General features: G+C 35.0%; 2 protein-coding genes across 2 annotated transcripts in view; both read left to right on the plus strand.

Moving 5' to 3' along the window:
- LOC131856233 (disease resistance protein RUN1-like) overlaps window positions 1-12,332 on the plus strand; it is a 29,125-nt gene extending 16,793 nt beyond the window's left edge. The window contains exons 4-5 of the mRNA XM_059207675.1: window positions 10,949-11,112; window positions 11,203-12,332. Of these exons, the coding sequence (XP_059063658.1) occupies window positions 10,949-11,112; window positions 11,203-12,266 (1,228 nt within the window). The 3' untranslated portion in view covers window positions 12,267-12,332. The remainder of the gene's footprint in view (window positions 1-10,948; window positions 11,113-11,202) is intronic.
- Window positions 12,319-16,069, plus strand: LOC131856232 (uncharacterized). Its single transcript, XM_059207674.1, has 5 exons — window positions 12,319-12,602; window positions 12,713-13,924; window positions 14,038-14,583; window positions 14,676-15,224; window positions 15,351-16,069. The coding sequence occupies exons 1-5, from the start codon at window positions 12,408-12,410 to the stop codon at window positions 15,783-15,785; spliced, it is 2,937 nt and encodes a 978-aa protein (XP_059063657.1). The 5' UTR covers window positions 12,319-12,407; the 3' UTR covers window positions 15,786-16,069.
- Window positions 16,070-18,146: the final 2,077 nt, after the last annotated feature.

Below are 18,146 nucleotides of genomic sequence, written 5' to 3' on the forward strand. Positions count from 1 at the left end.
CAAGATTAGGCCTTCTTAGTATCCTCAAAAGAGAGCTAGGCACTTGTGGTTCCTATTCCATTTTTCTTGTGATTAGAAATGAGATATTGAAGTTTGTGTATGCGATCTAGGTTGACTATTAAAAAAATTGAATTTCATAGTAAAAAGTAGATAGTACATGAGAAATAGAAATAGTAAGTTAAATCAAGAACAAAGACATGAAGAGGAACCTGGATCCAACATCTAGAGCCAATTATGTAGGATAGAGGCATTGGGTTCTCTCATGGTGCCCCAACCTAGAGGCTTTAGGAGCTTCAAAATGATGATCTAAAATGAAATTAGGGGGTTCTAGACAATTGCCTCTCAAAAATATGGCTCAAAATACTAGGACAATGGCATTGAGCTCAAGTATGGGGTTTTGAATCTTTTCAAATTGTATTGAAACCTTTTAGTATCTTATTTTCTCTTCTATAGATTTTCTACTACCATATATGCACAAAAACACATGAAAAAGGGAAAAATGTTATGTCATTTAGGATCTTTTATATGTCAGATTCCATGTTGGTGTTTCCTATTCTAGAATGGCTAATGAAGGAGACCTTAATGCATGACCTTGCAAGGATAGAAGCTAAACAAATTATGAAATGTTAAATTGACAAGATATTACCTCAAGTATGAAATGCTTCATGGAATCTCAAACAAGTTTTAATGTGACGCTCATGAAGTCTTATAATATGATAGTGCATACTTTCAACATGAAGAAACATAATGCACAACTAATCAATATTGTCATAGTAGACTTGAATGTTTAAATGCTTTGCTCCTTGAGTGTGAATATGTGCTTCATATCTAAAGAATGTGGAATTACGTTACTAGATTTCTTAGACCTTTGAAATGAGAGAGGGGCTTGTATTTATGTGTAACTTACACTTTTATGAAATAAAGTTTTGGGAAAGGCTGACAAAGGAATGTTAATTCCCACTAAGTGCAAGGTTGAATTTCACTATTTTAAAGTTGAGCTCCTTTTTTTCTGGATAGGGGCATTGGACACCCTATTCAAAATAAAATTAGGTATAAAAAGGGATAGGAATAGGCAAATGAATCAATTTTATAGAAATAGTTTTAAAATTAAACATAAATTAGGCACCTTTACCAAAATGGGTCGTAAACCTAGTGTGAAATTGTTAAGTTCAACAATTTATGACACTATATATTTAGCCCCCACTTTAGCGAGGATAAGAACTTACGTTCATACCCATGCTAAAGTATAGAGAAGCCAAAGATTATTTAATCAAAACATTGAATAAACAAGACAACTCCAAGCTTAGCAAGACAATAACCCCCAAGACTTAGGGTCTTATCAATCTAAAATATCAAGATAAAAGGTCAAGAAGAAGTGAGAAAAAATATGATCAACATTGAAAAAGTACATGGAGCTTACATAGAACATGCATGAAGAATACATGGAGCAAACACAATATGGCATCTAGTCACTATTAAGTTTGTAGACTCTCATTAAGATCCATAACCATAATTAAATAACATTGGTCTAGGACTAGTAAGATCTTTAAACACTTACTAGGAGTTATTTCACAAATATTTAAGTCATGGCCTCTTAGATAGCAAGGTCATATGCTTACTAGAAGACATTTCCACAATGGTTCAAAAGTCACAAGGCTAGTAAGTCGTGTTATGCTGGGTGGCTCATGAAAAAGTGAAGGTCTCATGGATTAGTAATAAAATTATCATATATACTAAGTGAGCTTCACGCCAATGGTATCAAAGATTACACAGCAAGAAGAAAACTATTTTTTCTTGGTAATATTGATAGAATTCTTCAAAAGGGTGTTGTGATATCACAAACATATTACGTCACACATGACGAGGGAAGAATAAGTATGATTCAAGTTGTCATAGAAGGGACACTCACTTGACAAAGGTGTGGTGAAAAACTAAAACAATATATAACACCCCCATTACACTTTATAGTATAACGTGAACATAAAATTTAGCATAATAGAATATGAAAAATCTGATAAAAGTATATAAACTTGTGACACTGTATCTCAAAGTGTTTACAAAATGAAAAGTGCAATCAAAAGATGCTTATAATTCCCAGAAAAGAAAAAATGGTGGAAACACATGTAGAACAAACCAAAAAAGTCATCACACAAACATTAAAAAAATTAAGAGCCAAAATATCAAGTAGTCAACCAAATTATAAAAAAATGAAAATTTGATTAGAATATACCTAGATAAAAATCTTAAAAATGGATTGTTACAAAGAACTTTGAAAGACCCTTCCAATGATACAAGAATCACTAAAGATAGAGAAATTGGCTAAAAATTATGAGACATAGAATGAAAAAGTGCATCTAAATTTGATAAGAAATAAAATGAACTAGTAGAAAATTTTGAGAAAAACTATCTATATCTCTAGAATGTACATGAAAGTATCTCTTTGATGATATCACATTTGCATAATTTCAGCAACATATGCTCATGTTATGCAAAAGCAAAAATGACCCCTTTACAAAAGATTGAAGGAGTCAAGGGGGCTAAAAGGGCACACCATTAATGTCATGTTGACATTATCATGATGTTAGTAGATGTAATATACTAGGAAAAAACTTCGATAATTAAAAAAATGTTGAGTTGCCTAACAAAATATTATGTTAGTAAAAAAAAGTCAATTAGTTGTCCAAAAAGTCATTGCACTATTGTTTTCATGGTTGTTTAATGTTTCATTTTATCATCTACATCCAGTGCCAACTTGTTCATTGGTAAGAAGTTTTGAGTGTAACTTAGAAGAGTTCAACTATTAATTATTTAGAGGAGTTTTTTGTATCACACTATTTATTTAGTTGAGCAAAAAAAGTGGAACATAAAAACAAATGAAATCACAAACTTACATTTGTCCTTAGTCAGCTCGATAATCCTCATAGAAAAAGAGTGCAAAGCCAAAAACACCTTCAACACACAAATCATTAGTCCCCAAAATTTCTTACCCTGTTATGTTTAATGAGAATGCACATAAGTTGTTTGACAAAATGCCTCAAAGAAATGTGGGTTCATGGACTAACATGATTTCAAGATATGCACAATTTTTTTTAAGAAAATTCTCATGGAATGTCATGATTGCAGGATATGCACAAAAAGGTCTTTCAAGAAAATGCAATGGGCATGTGTAAAGAAAAAATTCATAGCTTTTACCAACATTTTGCCTCCTCGTGCCACAACAAGAACTTTGGAATAGGATATGTAGGATTATATACTTTTATTGTGATCTTTGGATTAGGATATGCACTTTTATTGTTTTATTGGTGTCATAGACAAAAAAATTCCACTAATTATGAGAAATCCAAAAAGCCTTTATTCTAATTTCATTAACTGTAGAAGCTTGAGAACTCTTATATTTGATTATATTTAATTTTTTGCAACTCCATAAATATGAATCTTTTGTTTTCTATCAATTTATTCTTTTATTGTCTGTCAATTTATATGAGCGACTCATTCCCTTATAGATAATTGTAATATGGAGGGGCGCTCTACATTTTGTCATGGTATATTACAAGAATTTGGAAACTAAAGGCCTAATTTTTTCTTGGTAAATGAATTCAATATAGTTCTTAAGTTACATTTGGCATTGAGAAATGCATATTACATTATACTAGTTTTAGATTACTACAAAAAATTTTGAAGGGAAAATATTCTTACCACTACTTATGGCTAATTTTTTATTGTTTTTTCAAATTAATAGACAAATTCAATAATAATGAAAGATGGTAAGCTACTCAATAGCTTGTCTTCTACCTTGAAATTTAACATCCATACATATAATTGCACTCCACTAGAACAACAAATAACAATACAAAATCTAGGTTTGGTTTGCTTTTTGATGCTGTGAAAATACCCTATTCTTAAATATTATGAGTTCTTACGCAGACATTAAATGGACCTACTCATTTGGCTTAGTAGCCAACATTTTCAAGGTCCTTGATTTTGAATCAACAAAAAATAGTCTCAAACGCAATAAAAGAAACCTAAAATAAACTTAACATAGAAGCTTGATATAACAGATAATTAGGGTATTGCCTTCACAAATATCGTACAATACACCACTGTTTTCTTCTAGTTCATTCATTTATAGATTCTTGCCTTTAACTATATGATTAAAAAAAAATACAAACACTTTTTGCTTTCTAATATGGAATGCAGAAATTATATGTATCACAAATATCTACATTTTCATAGAAGAAGTTTATGTAAAAGTTAAGAAAAGAAGTAAATAAATAATGAAGGGGAACCAAAATGATCTGTTTGACAACCCAGAAGGAGAGTGCCATGGGCTAGTAGAATGAGTGACAATTGCATGTTCTGCGTCCTCACATAAACCAAAAAAAGAAAGACAAAATCCAAAACCGAGCTCACCACAGTGTTTAAAACCCCATGGTGAAACCTTCAGCACCTAATTGCTTGCCCAATCCCTAGAAAATGAAAACCAGCTTGGAGGGATCATTCCTGTCCACCAAAAAAAGCCGCATCTTCCAAATAATGTTATACATATCTCCAAAGATGCTGAACGAATAGACGGAAATGGATATTGAAGCCAAAGCTTGGGGTCGTGAAGAGGGGTTTGTTGTGTTTGAGTTGGAGGCTTTATGTTGCATGGGTATTCAAGAAGCTATGCAAGGTGCTACTTGAAGATGAAGCCATGCCTATTAAATTACAGTCACCTCTGAGCCTTTTTAGCCACGAATAGAGCAATGTTTAGAGAGATGTGCATTCTCTTGCACGAAGATCATACAAACCTTCCGTAACATCCTGCAACTGTAAATGCAGACCAATAGAAATGTTTAAAAAAACTTTAGATTAATGTGAGTTAAAAAATATGCATCTTCATTCATAAAAATAACATATAGGAGTAAATAATGAAAAAATATTAATTGTGATTGATTGTTGAAACTTCGTTTAATCTGTTGTTATTGTTGAAACCCTCCACTATAGTTCCAGTAGGCAGGAACTGATTAAGTTTGTAGCCTCTAAAGAAAACATATCATAGAATGAAAGGAGGCATTAACTATGCATTATAATGTACAATTCGTTGGGACAAAACTGGCCAAAAAAAAAAATACAAAATAGAGCCTAGAAAGATATGAAAACTATAGCTAAAACTGACAGTCAAAGCGATTAATATTATTGAAAGCACATAGTATGGCGGTGAATGCATGATCAGCATGCGGTGCATACAGAATGACATGTAGATATCAACGAAAGGTATTCTCTCTATAGTTATTTATATATTAAACTTACTAAATTACATGTAATTGACCACCCATCCCCATATATAGAGATCAACACAAATGTTGCATCCTTTTAAACTCTTGCTTTATTCTACTATTTGAAAAATGTACTTGATACCTTAATTCTTCAGTATTATTCCTCAGGATTTTGAAGATAGCTGATGTTGTTTGAGCATGCATCTTCAAGCTTAGCCGCTATTTTTGGCTTTGATGTTGTTTGAGCATGCATCTTTAAGCTTAGCCGCTATTTTTGGCTTCCACCGTCAAAGACAAAGTCATTGTTATGCATCGCTAAACTCTCAAATCTATCGTAGCTTTTTTTTCATTCACCATATGCTCCATATTTGGACTTCTATTGTAATTTGTTTTTTAGGATTCTTAGAAATAAAGCATGCTGTGCATGTGGTTAGATTAATATTAGAACCATCACCGTGTAATGCATGCCCATGCAAAATTTTCTTTAGTTGGCCTAATTTAGTTTTCAACGAATAAGTTTATTTTTTACTTTAAAACCATAAATAGCTCTTGCCACCGATAAATGCATGCTATGCATAATCAGATTTAAGCAGTAAATACTTAATTTTGTAATCCTCTTGAAGTCTATTTTTAGAGCTGCAAAAACTATAAATGTAGAGCTCTATTGTTTTATTTATTATTAAGCTGCAATAAAAGAATTTCTGTGTGGAGTTCTGAAATAGAGCATTTCTTTTAATTCTGAGTTGTGTGTTTATACCTCTGCAATATTTATTGCTATTATTGTTAAATTTTTGTTATTATATTTTGTTAATTGGCTGACTATAAGAACAAGGGGTTCTAATTAAATTCTACAAGTGGTATCAAAGTAGGTAATATTGTTTTGGGTTAAAATTTTGTTGTAGAATTTCGCCAAAGTTAATCACGTCAAATTCTAATAGCATGCCCATTCTAGAATTTGATGGGAATGATTATGATTATTGGTGCATTAAGATGCTAAAAAAATTTATTGGAAAAGATTTGTGGGAGATTGTTGAATCAAACTATGAGGAGCCAGCTAATTGGAATGCTCTTACAACCAATGAAAGAACAACAAGAAAGGAAGCAAGGAAGAAGAATACTCAAGCTTTGTTTCAGATTCAAATAGCTCTTGATAAGAGCTTATTTCCAAGAATATCAGGAGGAACAAATGCCAAAGATGCTTGGAAGACTCTACAAGAAGATTACCAGGGTAGTGATCAAGTTAAGGTGGTCAAGCTTCAAACACTGAAGCGAGAATTTGAGAATTTGAAGATGCAAGAAATTGAAAGTACAAGTGACTATTGTGTCAGAGTCAAAGATGTAGTCAATAAGATGGCTACACTTGAGGAAACTGTAAGTAATGAAATTTTGATCAAAAAAAAGGTATTGAGATCTTTGACACCTAGATGGAATTATGTTGCCATAATCATAGAAGAAAGTAAGGATTTGACAAAACTACAGTTTGATCAATTGGTTGGATCTCCGATGTCTCATGAAGAAAGATTGAAAGATTCTTTTGAAAGTATTGAGAAAGCGTTCTCCTCTAAATTACAAATCACAAAGAATGAAGATGCAAGCAGCAGTAGCACCAAGAGCAATCAAGGCCAAGGTAAAGGGCAAAGCCAAAATTCTTCAAGAGGTAGAGGTAAAGATGGCTCAAGAGGAAGAGGTGGTTCCAAAGGAAGAGGTAGAGGTAAATTTAATAGGAGAAATATTCAATGTTACCATTGTAATAGGTATGAACACTTTGAAAGAGAATGCAGATTGAAAGAAGGTAAAAGTGTCAAGTATGCTTAAGAAAGTAATGAGAATCCTCCAAATCACTTATTTTTATCTTATGCCAAAGGTGAAAATACTAGTAAAGATGTTTGGTATCTAGATTCTGGATGCTCTAACCATATGACAGGGAATAAGAAGTTGTTTTCAACAAAGGATGGAAGTTTCAAATCCAAGATCCAACTTGGTGACGATAAATCATTGGAGGTTGCTGCCAAAAAAGCTATGGAGGTCCAAACAAGAGAAAGTATATAGAGTATTCATGATATTTATTATACTCCACAATTGAAGCACAATTTGTTAAGTGTTGGGCAGCCATGTGAGAAAAATTATAAAGTAGTCTTTGAGAATAAGACATGTACTATCTATGATAAGAATAAGGGCAGTAGGGTGATCACTGTTGTGCCTATGACAAGAAATAGGATGTTCCCCTTGAGGTTTGGTGAACATAACAACAGTTTGGAAAATATGGCATATGAGGATTAAAGTTGGTTATGGTATCTCAGGTATGGGCATTGAATTTTCATAGTTTGAAGTTTCTAACCTCGCATGCATTAGTTTCTGGTTTTCCCAAGGTTCAAGAGCATAAAGAGGTTTGTGAAGGTTGTGCTAAAGGAAAGTATGAAAGGAAAAAGTTTCCAAAGGGCAATGCATGGAGGACCCATCACCCACTTCAGCTTGTTCATTCCGACATATGTGGTCCTGTGCAGACTAAGAGTTTGGGTAAGTCATCACATTTCATCGCTTTTTATTGATGATTACTTCCGAAATTATTGGGTATAATTTTTGAAGGCCAAAGATGAAGCCCTGGATACATTCAAGAAGTTCAAAGCCCTCGTGGAAAATGAGAAAGGGTGCAAGATCAACTATTTAAGGATTGATCATGGAGGAGAATTTTTCTCGAAGGCTTTCCATAGTTATTGTAATTAGAATTGCATCAAGGGGCAACTCACTACTACATACACACCTCAACAAAATAAGGTAGCTAAAAGAAAGAATCGTACTCTGGTAGAAATGGTAAGGTGCATGTTACAAACCACAGGATTGAGCAATACTTATTGAGGAGATGTAGTTGCTATAGCAGTGCACATTCTCAACCGTAGCCCCACTAGTGCACTTGAAAAGATGACTCCTTATGAAGCTTGGTATGGAAAAAGGCCTAATGTTAATCATTTCAAAGTTTTTGGTTGTTTGGCTTATGTGCATGTACCTAATCAAAATAGACAAAAGTTAGATGCAAAAAGTGAGTCATGTATTTTTATTGGGTATAGTGAGAAAAGTAAGGCTTATAGATTGTATAATCCCATCACTAATAAGCTTATTGTCTCAAGAGATGTGATTTTTTATGAAGGGGAGTTTATGGTCATCAAAAAGACCATGTTGAGAAGACAAAATCTATTTTGAATGATGATATTATTGTTGATATCGATCATGAGCAGCGAACTAATATTTCTATTTCCAGTGGTATAACTCCACCAAGCAGCCCTTCATCAAGTTCTCCGATACCAAGTTCAAGTCCAAATTCTTCTCCAAGTTCTACAAGGAAGGTAAAGTGATTGAGTGATATCTACCAGAGGAGTGCAAATCAAGTATATGAAGAAAACCCAATAGGTGAGACAGTGAATTTTGCTTTATTAGCCAAGGCTGATTTTGAACCATCATATTTTGAAGATGCATGTACTAATGAGGTTCGGGTGCAATCCATGGAAGAAGAGATGGATTCCATTCACAAGAATGGCACTTGGGAGTTGACAGAGCCTCCACATGACAAGAAGAAGATTGGCACCAAATGGGTCTACAAGACCAAGTTTAGCAGTGATGAGAGTGTTGAAAGACATAAGGCAAGATTAGTTGCTAAAGGCTTCACACAAAAGTATGGAATTGATTATGAAGAGACATTTGCACCAGTAGCAAGACAAGAGACCATTAGAATGCTAATTTCATTAGCAGCTTAGAAGAAGTGGAGCATACGTCATATGGACGTGAAAAGTGTCATCTTGAATGGGTACTTAGAAGAGGAAGTATATGTGGAGAAACCACAAGGTTTTGAAGTGGAAGGAAAAGAGAATCATGTCTATAGGTTGAAGAAGGCCTTGTATGGCTTCAAGCAAGCACCAAGAGCATGGTATGCCAGGATTGATGGATACTTTCAAGAGAATGGCTTCCAAAGAAGTAAGAGTGATCCTAACCTTTACTACAAGCAAGAACGTACTGATATTCTAATCATAAGTTTGTATGTTTATGATCTTTTGTATATGGTTAGTAGTTCTAAGATGAAAGATGAATTCAAAGTTGCTATGATGAAAGAATTTGAGATGAAAGATCTTGGTCTCATGAAATATTTTCTTGTATGGAGGTATATCAAAGCAAGGATGAGATTTTCATTTTTCAAACAAAGTATGCACAGGATATGCTGAAGAAATTTGATATGCTTGATTGAAACCCATCCCGTACTCCAAGTGCTCATGGATTTGTGTTATGTAGAGATGATGGTGCTCATTTAGTTGATGAGACAGCTTACATAAGTATTGTGGGGAGCTTGATGTTTCTAACCCACACAAGGCCTGATATTGCATATTCAATTTCACTTGTTTCAAGGTATATCACAAATCCATCAGAAATACATATGAAGGCAACCAAGAAGATTTTGAGGTATGTGAAAGGCACTCTAAATTTTGATATTCATTACTACTCTTCTGAAAAGTTCAATCTTGTTGGCTTTAGTGATTCAGATTGGGGAGGTAGTATGGATGACCATAAGTCTACATCTAGGAATTATTTCTCTTTTGGTTTTGGATTAATTACTTGGAGCTTGAAAAAGCAAAGCATTGTTCCCCTCTCATCCACATAAGCAAAGTATGTTGCAATTACCTCAGCAGGTACACAAGATCTTTGGCTCAGAAAAGTTTTGGAAGAAATTCGAGAAAAGCAAATTCAACCTATAGTTTTTTATTGTGATAATGTGAGTGCCATCAAGTTAACAAAGAACCCGGTTCATCACAGCAGGACAAAGCATTTTGATATGAAATATTACTTCATACGAGATTTGGTGCAAAAGAAAGAAGTTGAATTGAAGCACATCAACACTCAGGATCAGCTAGCGGATATCTTCACTAAGGTAGTTGCAAATGCTCAGTTTTTAGCACTACAAGATAAGATTGTGAGCCCTCTCAGCATCAAGGGGGAGTATGAAGATAATTGATGTTGTTCAAGCATGCAGATTCGAGCTTAGCCGCTATTTTTAGCTTCCACTGTCAAAGACAAAGTCATTGTCATGCATCGCTAAACTCTCAGATCCACCATAATTTTTTTTGCATTCACCGCATGCTCCATATTTAGACTTCTATTGTAATTTGTTTTTTTAGGATTCTTGCAAATAAAGCATGCTATGCATGTGGTTAGACTAATATTAGAACCATCACTATATAATGCATGCCCATGCCAAATTTTCTTTAGTTGGCCTAATTTAATTTTCAGCAAATAAGTTTATTTTTTACTTTAAAACCATAAATAGTTCTTGCCACCTATGAATACATGTTGTGCATGATCAGCTTTAAGCAGTAAATACTTAATTTTGTAATCCTCTTAGAAGTCTGTTTTTAGAGCTGTAAAAAATTATAAAGGTAGAGCTCTGTTATTTTATTTATTATTAAGTTACAATAAAAGAATTTCTGCGTGGAGTTCTGAGTTAGAGCATTTCTTTTAATTCTGATTTGTGTGTTTATACCTCTGCAATATTTATTGTTTTTATTGTTTAGCTTTCTGTTATTATATTTTCTTAATATAAGAACATGGGGTTCTATTTAGATTCTACAGATTTGTGTAGAAAGAACACTTAGACTATTATTTACTACCATTCGCTTAAAATCTAAAATTTTATTTCATATAATTGGAAGATTGTGGGTAGCTGGAACGGATGGAGAAGAATTTGCAAAGCTTCGCATTCAAGTGGATGAAATGAGCAGGATGCTTCTTTCACAAATAAGCCTCTCTACTTTAGATTTTGTGCAGAGCAATATAGTTTCTTGCCAACTACCGATTCCTTCCGATGATACTACAGGTAAATCCTCATTTATTAATATGACATTTGTTCATACCAAACCTTTGATCTATGTATATATTTTAAATGGCATACTGCTTTGACCTGTAGTTGTGGGCATAGATCACAAGATTAAAGAAGTGATTGAACACCTTGAGTGGGATAATGACAAGCCAGCTGTGGCCGTGGTTGTACACGGCATTGGTGGAGCCGGAAAAACCACCTTGGCAAATAAAGTGTTTGCATCTTTAAATCTGGAGGGCTGGAAATATTCAAAAGTCACTCTTATAGAAAATCTGGAAAATAATCCTAGGATAGAGGAAATACAATCTCAGATTTTGAGCGACTTGACTGGGATGAAAAAATATGTAAGAGATTTTCACAGTGGACAACAGGAGCTGAAATCTATTGTAGAGAAAGAAATTGTTTTCATATACATCGACAACATACTATGGAGAAAACATCTGGAGAAACTTCTACCCAAGCTGATCGACAGTCCCATAAAAAAAGTTAGGATTCTTGCAACAGCTAGAAAAACAACTATCTCTGGAGCGTTGGAAAGCTGCGGAATTAAACACTGTAAATCATACTCCATTGAATCGCTCTCTGTCGGGGCAGCCGTACAAATATTATGCAGGAAAATTGATAGCGCAAGAGATATAAACTCCATGGTGGAAGAAAGACCTCAGGCAACAAATATAGCGGAAAAGTGTAGTTGCTGTCCTCTGTTTCTGGAAGTGGTGGGAGCCTATCTCCATAAGCGAGATAATAAGGTTGAAGCTTATGAAAAAGTTATTGGCTGGTTAAGTGATGGAAATGATTTCAGCTGTGACAAGGAAGACTCTTTTGAGGAGTCTAGGATTCTTTTTGCCTACCATGAGCTTACACCCAGTGCTCAGGAGGCGTTCCTTGACATCTGCTCATTCTTCTATGATTGGGAGTGGAATGAAGTTGCCTGCATTGTGGGAGAGGAAGAACTGGATTGTCTACTGGAGGGTGCTCTGGTAAAAAAATTACAGGTTGAAGCTTACGATGGAACAACCACAGATATGATAAGCGTTCACGATCTTATACTGACAGCAGGTCGTAATAAATCAAAGGGTCGTCGATTTACTAGTGTACACGACTTTCCTGAGAATGAAGGGGTATGCAAAGTTCATACACTAACTAGTTAAAAATAGATATTATAGAATTTACGTAGACTCACGATATCTTTTTCTTGGTTTGAATATATACAGGATTTCCACCAAATAAAAGGAGTTTGGCTAAGAAAGTTAAAAAAGCCATTTCATGTATCTGCAGAAGTATTAGACACCATGAGTGCGTCTCTTCGAGTGTTTGCTGTGGGAAGCGAAATAGCTATGAGCGGACAATGCGGTAAACAATTCAATGAGCTTAGGTTTCTGCAAGCATGTACGGTATCAAATTTGGCTATTGATATATTGAAGCTGAGAAACCTAAGGTTCATGGATTATTATTTGAAAAAGAACGAAATTTGGAGTCTACCTGGGGTAAGTTGTCGACTCGACTCTTTCTCTCTTTTATATATATACCCCAAAAAAACGTTTTTCAATTACAATGTCTTTTTCTAATGTTCCTCATAAGCCCTCTTTAGTTGCAGAATTTCTCAGGATTGCAAGTGCTAAAACTGAAAAGTTGGGGACCTGTTGGGCGCATTATACATCTAGATGTAGACTTCGGGCTTCTTACTAAATTAAAACATTTGGAGTTGGAAGGATTTCATATCACAGAAGTCTCGAGTTTTGTGAAGGTGTATAGTTTGCAAAAGCTAAAATTGTTCCGAATTCAAGGTCTGAAGGAGTTACCAGGCTCAATAGGGAAGCTTCGAGCACTGCGTAAGTTGTATTTAGTCAAATGTTATGACCTAACGCGGTTAGCAGAAGGATTTGGCCAGCTATGCTCTCTTACAGAGCTTGATCTACAATTTTGTCAGAGTTTGCAAGAGCTCTCATGCGATTTCCAGAGGCTATTGTCAATAAAGTCGCTGAACTTAATCCATTGCTCCAGTCTCCTTCGGCTACCAGAAGGAATTGAAAGCCTATCATCTTTACAATTAATAGATGTTAGTGGCTGTAGTAAGTTAACTAATCTCCAGCACAGGGTTTGTCAGATGTCATTCCGGAAGGGTGGAATATCATTTTCGGGGTGTTCAAGCTTGAAAGAATTACCAGAAGAAATCTGCAAATTCACAATGCTGACAAGCTTATCGTTGTCTGGCTGTGAGAGCTTAAAGGTGCTTCCTATCGGCTTCGGTCAACTCGGTTGCCTAAAAGAATTAGGCTTAGAAAAATGTGAAGGCTTACAAGAATTGTGCGAGGACTTTCATTGCTTGGGAGGGCTAAGAAGGTTAAAGATGTCTGGATGCAAGAGCTTGTCAAGGCTGCCTCAAGATTTTGGGAAACTTAGCTCTTTGGAAAGGTTAGTATTATCAGAGTGTGATAAGTTAGAGGAACTGTGCAGTGACATTTGGTGCCTTGGAGCATTAAAATTTTTGGAATTGTCCAGATGCAAGAGCCTGTCCAAACTTCCTGATTGTTTCGGCCAACTTGGATGTTTGAAAATGCTAGATTTATCAATGTGCTTTAAACTGGAGGAGCTTTCCAGTGATTTTCATTGCTTGACATCCTTAACAAACCTAGACTTATCAAAGTGTCAGAGCCTAGCAGGAAAATGGATAGACGTGGTTGGGTCTATTCAGAGCTTGTGGCGCCTTAATATTTTAGGATGTGAAGAGATGAATGGGCGGTGGAAAGAAATGAAAAAGGAAGAAGAAAATTGGCACTTCGTTGTGCTAACAGACTCGTCCTCGCAGGTAAGATTGGTGATTTATCTCCAATTGATTTTTAAATATAGCTAATAACTCAATGTATTTCATTTCCAACGAAACAAAGACTCGATAATTCCACCACACGTCTTGCTTTGCAGGAAACGGGACAGGGACAAAATGCTATTTTGTTGAAGGGAACGCTAGCAAAGATATTTGAAGAGGAAGGTCTATTGGTTGACATTAATGGACACCCCTTCTATTCATCCACTCTTCCTCCAGGCTCAGCTCTCATCTTCATTATTCATGGCTATAGTCCAAAAGATGATAAATTATTAGAAAAAAGTATGAAACAACTAGAATTGAACACAATAGGGTGCTCAATCATATATGCTGGTGGATATTTCAATGCATTAGCACCTGAATTGAAAGAGAGAATCCTGGCTTATACAGCTTCAAGCTCTAAAACTTATTCATTTTTTGATAAATTGTATGCTACTTTCCCCGAGATCTATAGAAGTTCTATCTCAGTTTTCAGGAGCAGAGATAGTTTAGAAGTTAAAGGTATAAAATGTCCGTCCGCATGGGAGGATGTCTCGTATATATTAAATGAACATGCTACTCTCTTAAGAGCTCCGAGAGAAAGCAATGTTGAAATCCTGAGAGCAATACTCCAAACAGATTTCCTCTTCAAGAAAAGTCAGCAGGTACTTATATATTTTTTTATTTCTTTAACTTTTATTATGAATCGCGGTTCTTATGCAAAAGTTTCTGAAATCTAGAATAAAAAAAAATGTAGGTGAAGCTCATTGATTTACAAGGAAAAGTGATACTAGTTTTGGATACAAGCCCAAGTATGCACGAGATCCCAACCTATTCAGCTTTCAACGAAATATATATGAAGATGCAAGATAGCCATCAAGATCTCGTCGAAGTGGTTTGGGTTGGACTATGTCAGAACAAGTTCGAGACAGCTGTTGCAGATGCTCCATGGCCTGTCGTCCCTGTTCCATGGCTGCTTCAGAACTGGAAGTCATTTCACAATTTCTTTTCTTCAATAGGAATAAAGTACAAGTACGCATTGCCGCCGACGTGGTCGTCTCCAGAAGAGGTGGAGATAAATGAGAATGGAAGAATAACGTGGTGGTGGTCGCCTCCGAGAGCGGTGGTGGTGGATGGCTTAGGAAGAATCTCCAACAAGAATGCATGGGAGATGATAGAAAGGTGGGGGGTGGAGGCATTTCCATTTTCCGTGGACCGCGAAGAGGAGCTCAGGAAATCAGAATGGGAGAAGATGTTCAACTACAATCAATTTGTTTTTCAAAATATGTCCTACACTCAAACAAAGGTGAAGTTAAGTTTTTTGAGTATTTATTTATGTAATCGCACCCGTAGTCGAGCAAATTCCATTGAAGGCTTACTCGTGTTGAAGAGTTAATTGTATGTGTGTTTGTTCTCTTTCCCGTTAAAACAGGTGAAGCACGGGCCGCCCTATGGAGAACTGATGTTGTTATTTGTTGGTGAAGAAGACAAGATGTTGAAGTTCACTGCAGACTTAGCTTATGCTCTCACCAAGTTGAAAAGTCTGTTTTCGCTCTGTTATATTCGGCATAAAAGATCCTTCTTCAAAGATGATTACGAATTGCAGATAGAGAAGATGAACAGCATTCCGAGCATCTCTCTCAGTGAAGCATACAGATTTTGGGAACGTATGGAGTATTTGTACTCTGATTTAACGAGAATGGGAAGTGATGATAAGATAGTACAGGTGAGGAGAATGGTGTGTGGTATTATTAGTGCTGAAAGTAGGAGTTTTCTAGAAGGAAATATTCGAGTAATAGTGGTAGATGAGAAGGGGGAGGTGGTAAGTGGGAGCGCAAAGGAGGTGGTAAAGACGCTATTGCATTGAAGCGAGAATAAGTCAAAGTCGCCGACTGAGTTTATCCAAGTTTTGCAGGGGCAAAGGGAAGACGGGATGATCCATACCAAACATCATCCCCAACATCTTATGCTTCTAATAGATTTCCTTTATGGCTTTCGCAGCTGCACTGTATGCTGCGGTAACAAAATCTTTTCTACGGAGTATTATCATTATCAATGTAATACATGTGCAAATCATGTCATGTGCGATAAATGTATTTCAGATTAGGAAGGAAAAAGTGTAAGAACTTATTGCTCTTAGAAAAACTAATTATGGGCTCTTTGTTAATAACTATGAAATATGGAATGTTTAATAAATTGAAGTTTTCGTAACTTTTGGAATTTTATTTTAAGAATTTAATAGAAAATTTATAGATTTTTTTGTTCCTCATATTATATTCTTATAGTTAATCAAGTGGTAGATGGAAATGTAAAAGGAGAAAGAAGATTGGCATGTCTGCTGGCAACTAATCCCAACGACCGCCATTACTATGTACTCTTCTATTTTTATGTACTCTAATCCCAAGTTTCTATGTACTCTTCTAATTTTTATTATAACTTCCATTTGCAAGTCTCTTTGTTTGGACAGCCTTTAAAATGTATTTGGTTTTGCTGCTGTAATTAGTTTCTGAGAATACGAATAGAGGGGAGGTAGTTTTGAATGAAATGTATAAAAAAATATAAAGAAGTGTCTAGAATTTTTTCTCTGCACCACATATTAATAATTTGAATAGGGAGCAATTTATATGATTTTTGGCTGCATAGAAAAAGAAAGCAATTTATATGGTTTTTGTCTGGATAGAAAATGGATGTGTAAAAGTTGTATGTAGTTGTAGCAACAACAGTTAACAGGGGACCTTATTTTCAGCATCATTTTCTGAGCACTAAATTGAGCATGAGCTCTATGTAATGGAGTAGATTGTTGTATGATCTTATTCAGCAGAATATGAAGATTTAAATCATTATATGCTATTAATATTTGTGTTATCTTTTTATGCTCTGTTTTATTTCTACCTCTTCTCATCAAGTGGTATCAGAGCTGAAGGTCTGTGGGTTAAAGATTTTAGAGAGTTCTTCAGGGAGTTAGAAGGGTTATTCATAGTCAACAATGGCAGCTCCTAGCACAACTTTGACAGACTCGCAAATTCCTCAATTCAATGGGAAAAACTATGACTACTAGGCAATTACAATGAAGGCATTGTTTTATGCTCAAGACTTACACGAGTTTGTTGAGAATGGCTAACCAAAACCAGCAAATGCAACATCATTTAATGCATTAACTCAAGCAGAAAAAGACTTATTGAAAGAAAATAGAAAGAAAGATTCAAAATCCCTCTCCTTCATCTTTCAAGGAGTGAATAAAAACTTTTTTTCAAGGATTCAAACAACAACAAAGTCAAAACAAGCATGAGACATTCTGCAAACAGCCTATCAAGGAATGGAAAAGGTGAAAATAACAAAGTTGCAAATGATAAGAAGGGAGTTTAAGAGAATATATATGAAAGAATCCAATACAATAAACTCAATCTTCACTAGAAAAATTGTACTGGTAAACCAAATCAGATCTCATGGTGAGATACTTGAAGAAAGGAGAGTGGTTGAAAATATTTTGAGAAGTTTGCCTAAAAGATTCGAATCAATTATGGTGGCCATAGAAGGGACCAAGAATATTTCACAATTTTCAATTGATGAACTCCATGATTCACTTATTTCTCATTAGCATAGACTGAGTAGGTCAACAAAATCAAATTCAGAGCATGCATTTAAGACACAAGTTTCAATCAGCCATAGTAGAGGTAGGGGAAGATCAAATTTCAGAGATAGAGGAAGAAACTCAAATAGAGGTGGAAGAAACAGTTCATCAAGCTCAAGTGTAAGAGGCAACCATCAAACATCAACTCAAAATCAACCCCAAAGCCAAGGTATGATAAATCTTAAATCCAATGTCATTACAACAAGAAGTTTGGACATTATTTAACTGGATGTAGAGAGAGACAATGTGATTCTATACAACAAAGTGCAAATTTCACCAAAGAAAACCAAAATCAGGACAACATGTTTATAGCTTGCAATGTAGCACAAGAAAGTCAAAAAGACATATAGTTTTTATACTCAAGTTGCAGCAATCATGTATGGGAATTTAGAAATATTTTTTAGTTTGGATGAAAATGTAAAATCAAATGTAACATTGGGAAATAACAATAAATTTTCAATTATGGGTAAAGGGAGTGTCAACATTGTAACGAACAATTGGGAGAAAAATTTTATTTCAGATGTGTATTTTGTTCCTGGACTAAAACATAACTTAATGACTATAGGGTAGCTCATTCAAAAAGGGTATCGAGTCTTT

This window comes from Cryptomeria japonica, chromosome 7, assembly GCF_030272615.1.
Source record: "Cryptomeria japonica chromosome 7, Sugi_1.0, whole genome shotgun sequence".
In the NCBI taxonomy this organism is placed as follows: Eukaryota; Viridiplantae; Streptophyta; class Pinopsida; order Cupressales; family Cupressaceae; genus Cryptomeria; species Cryptomeria japonica.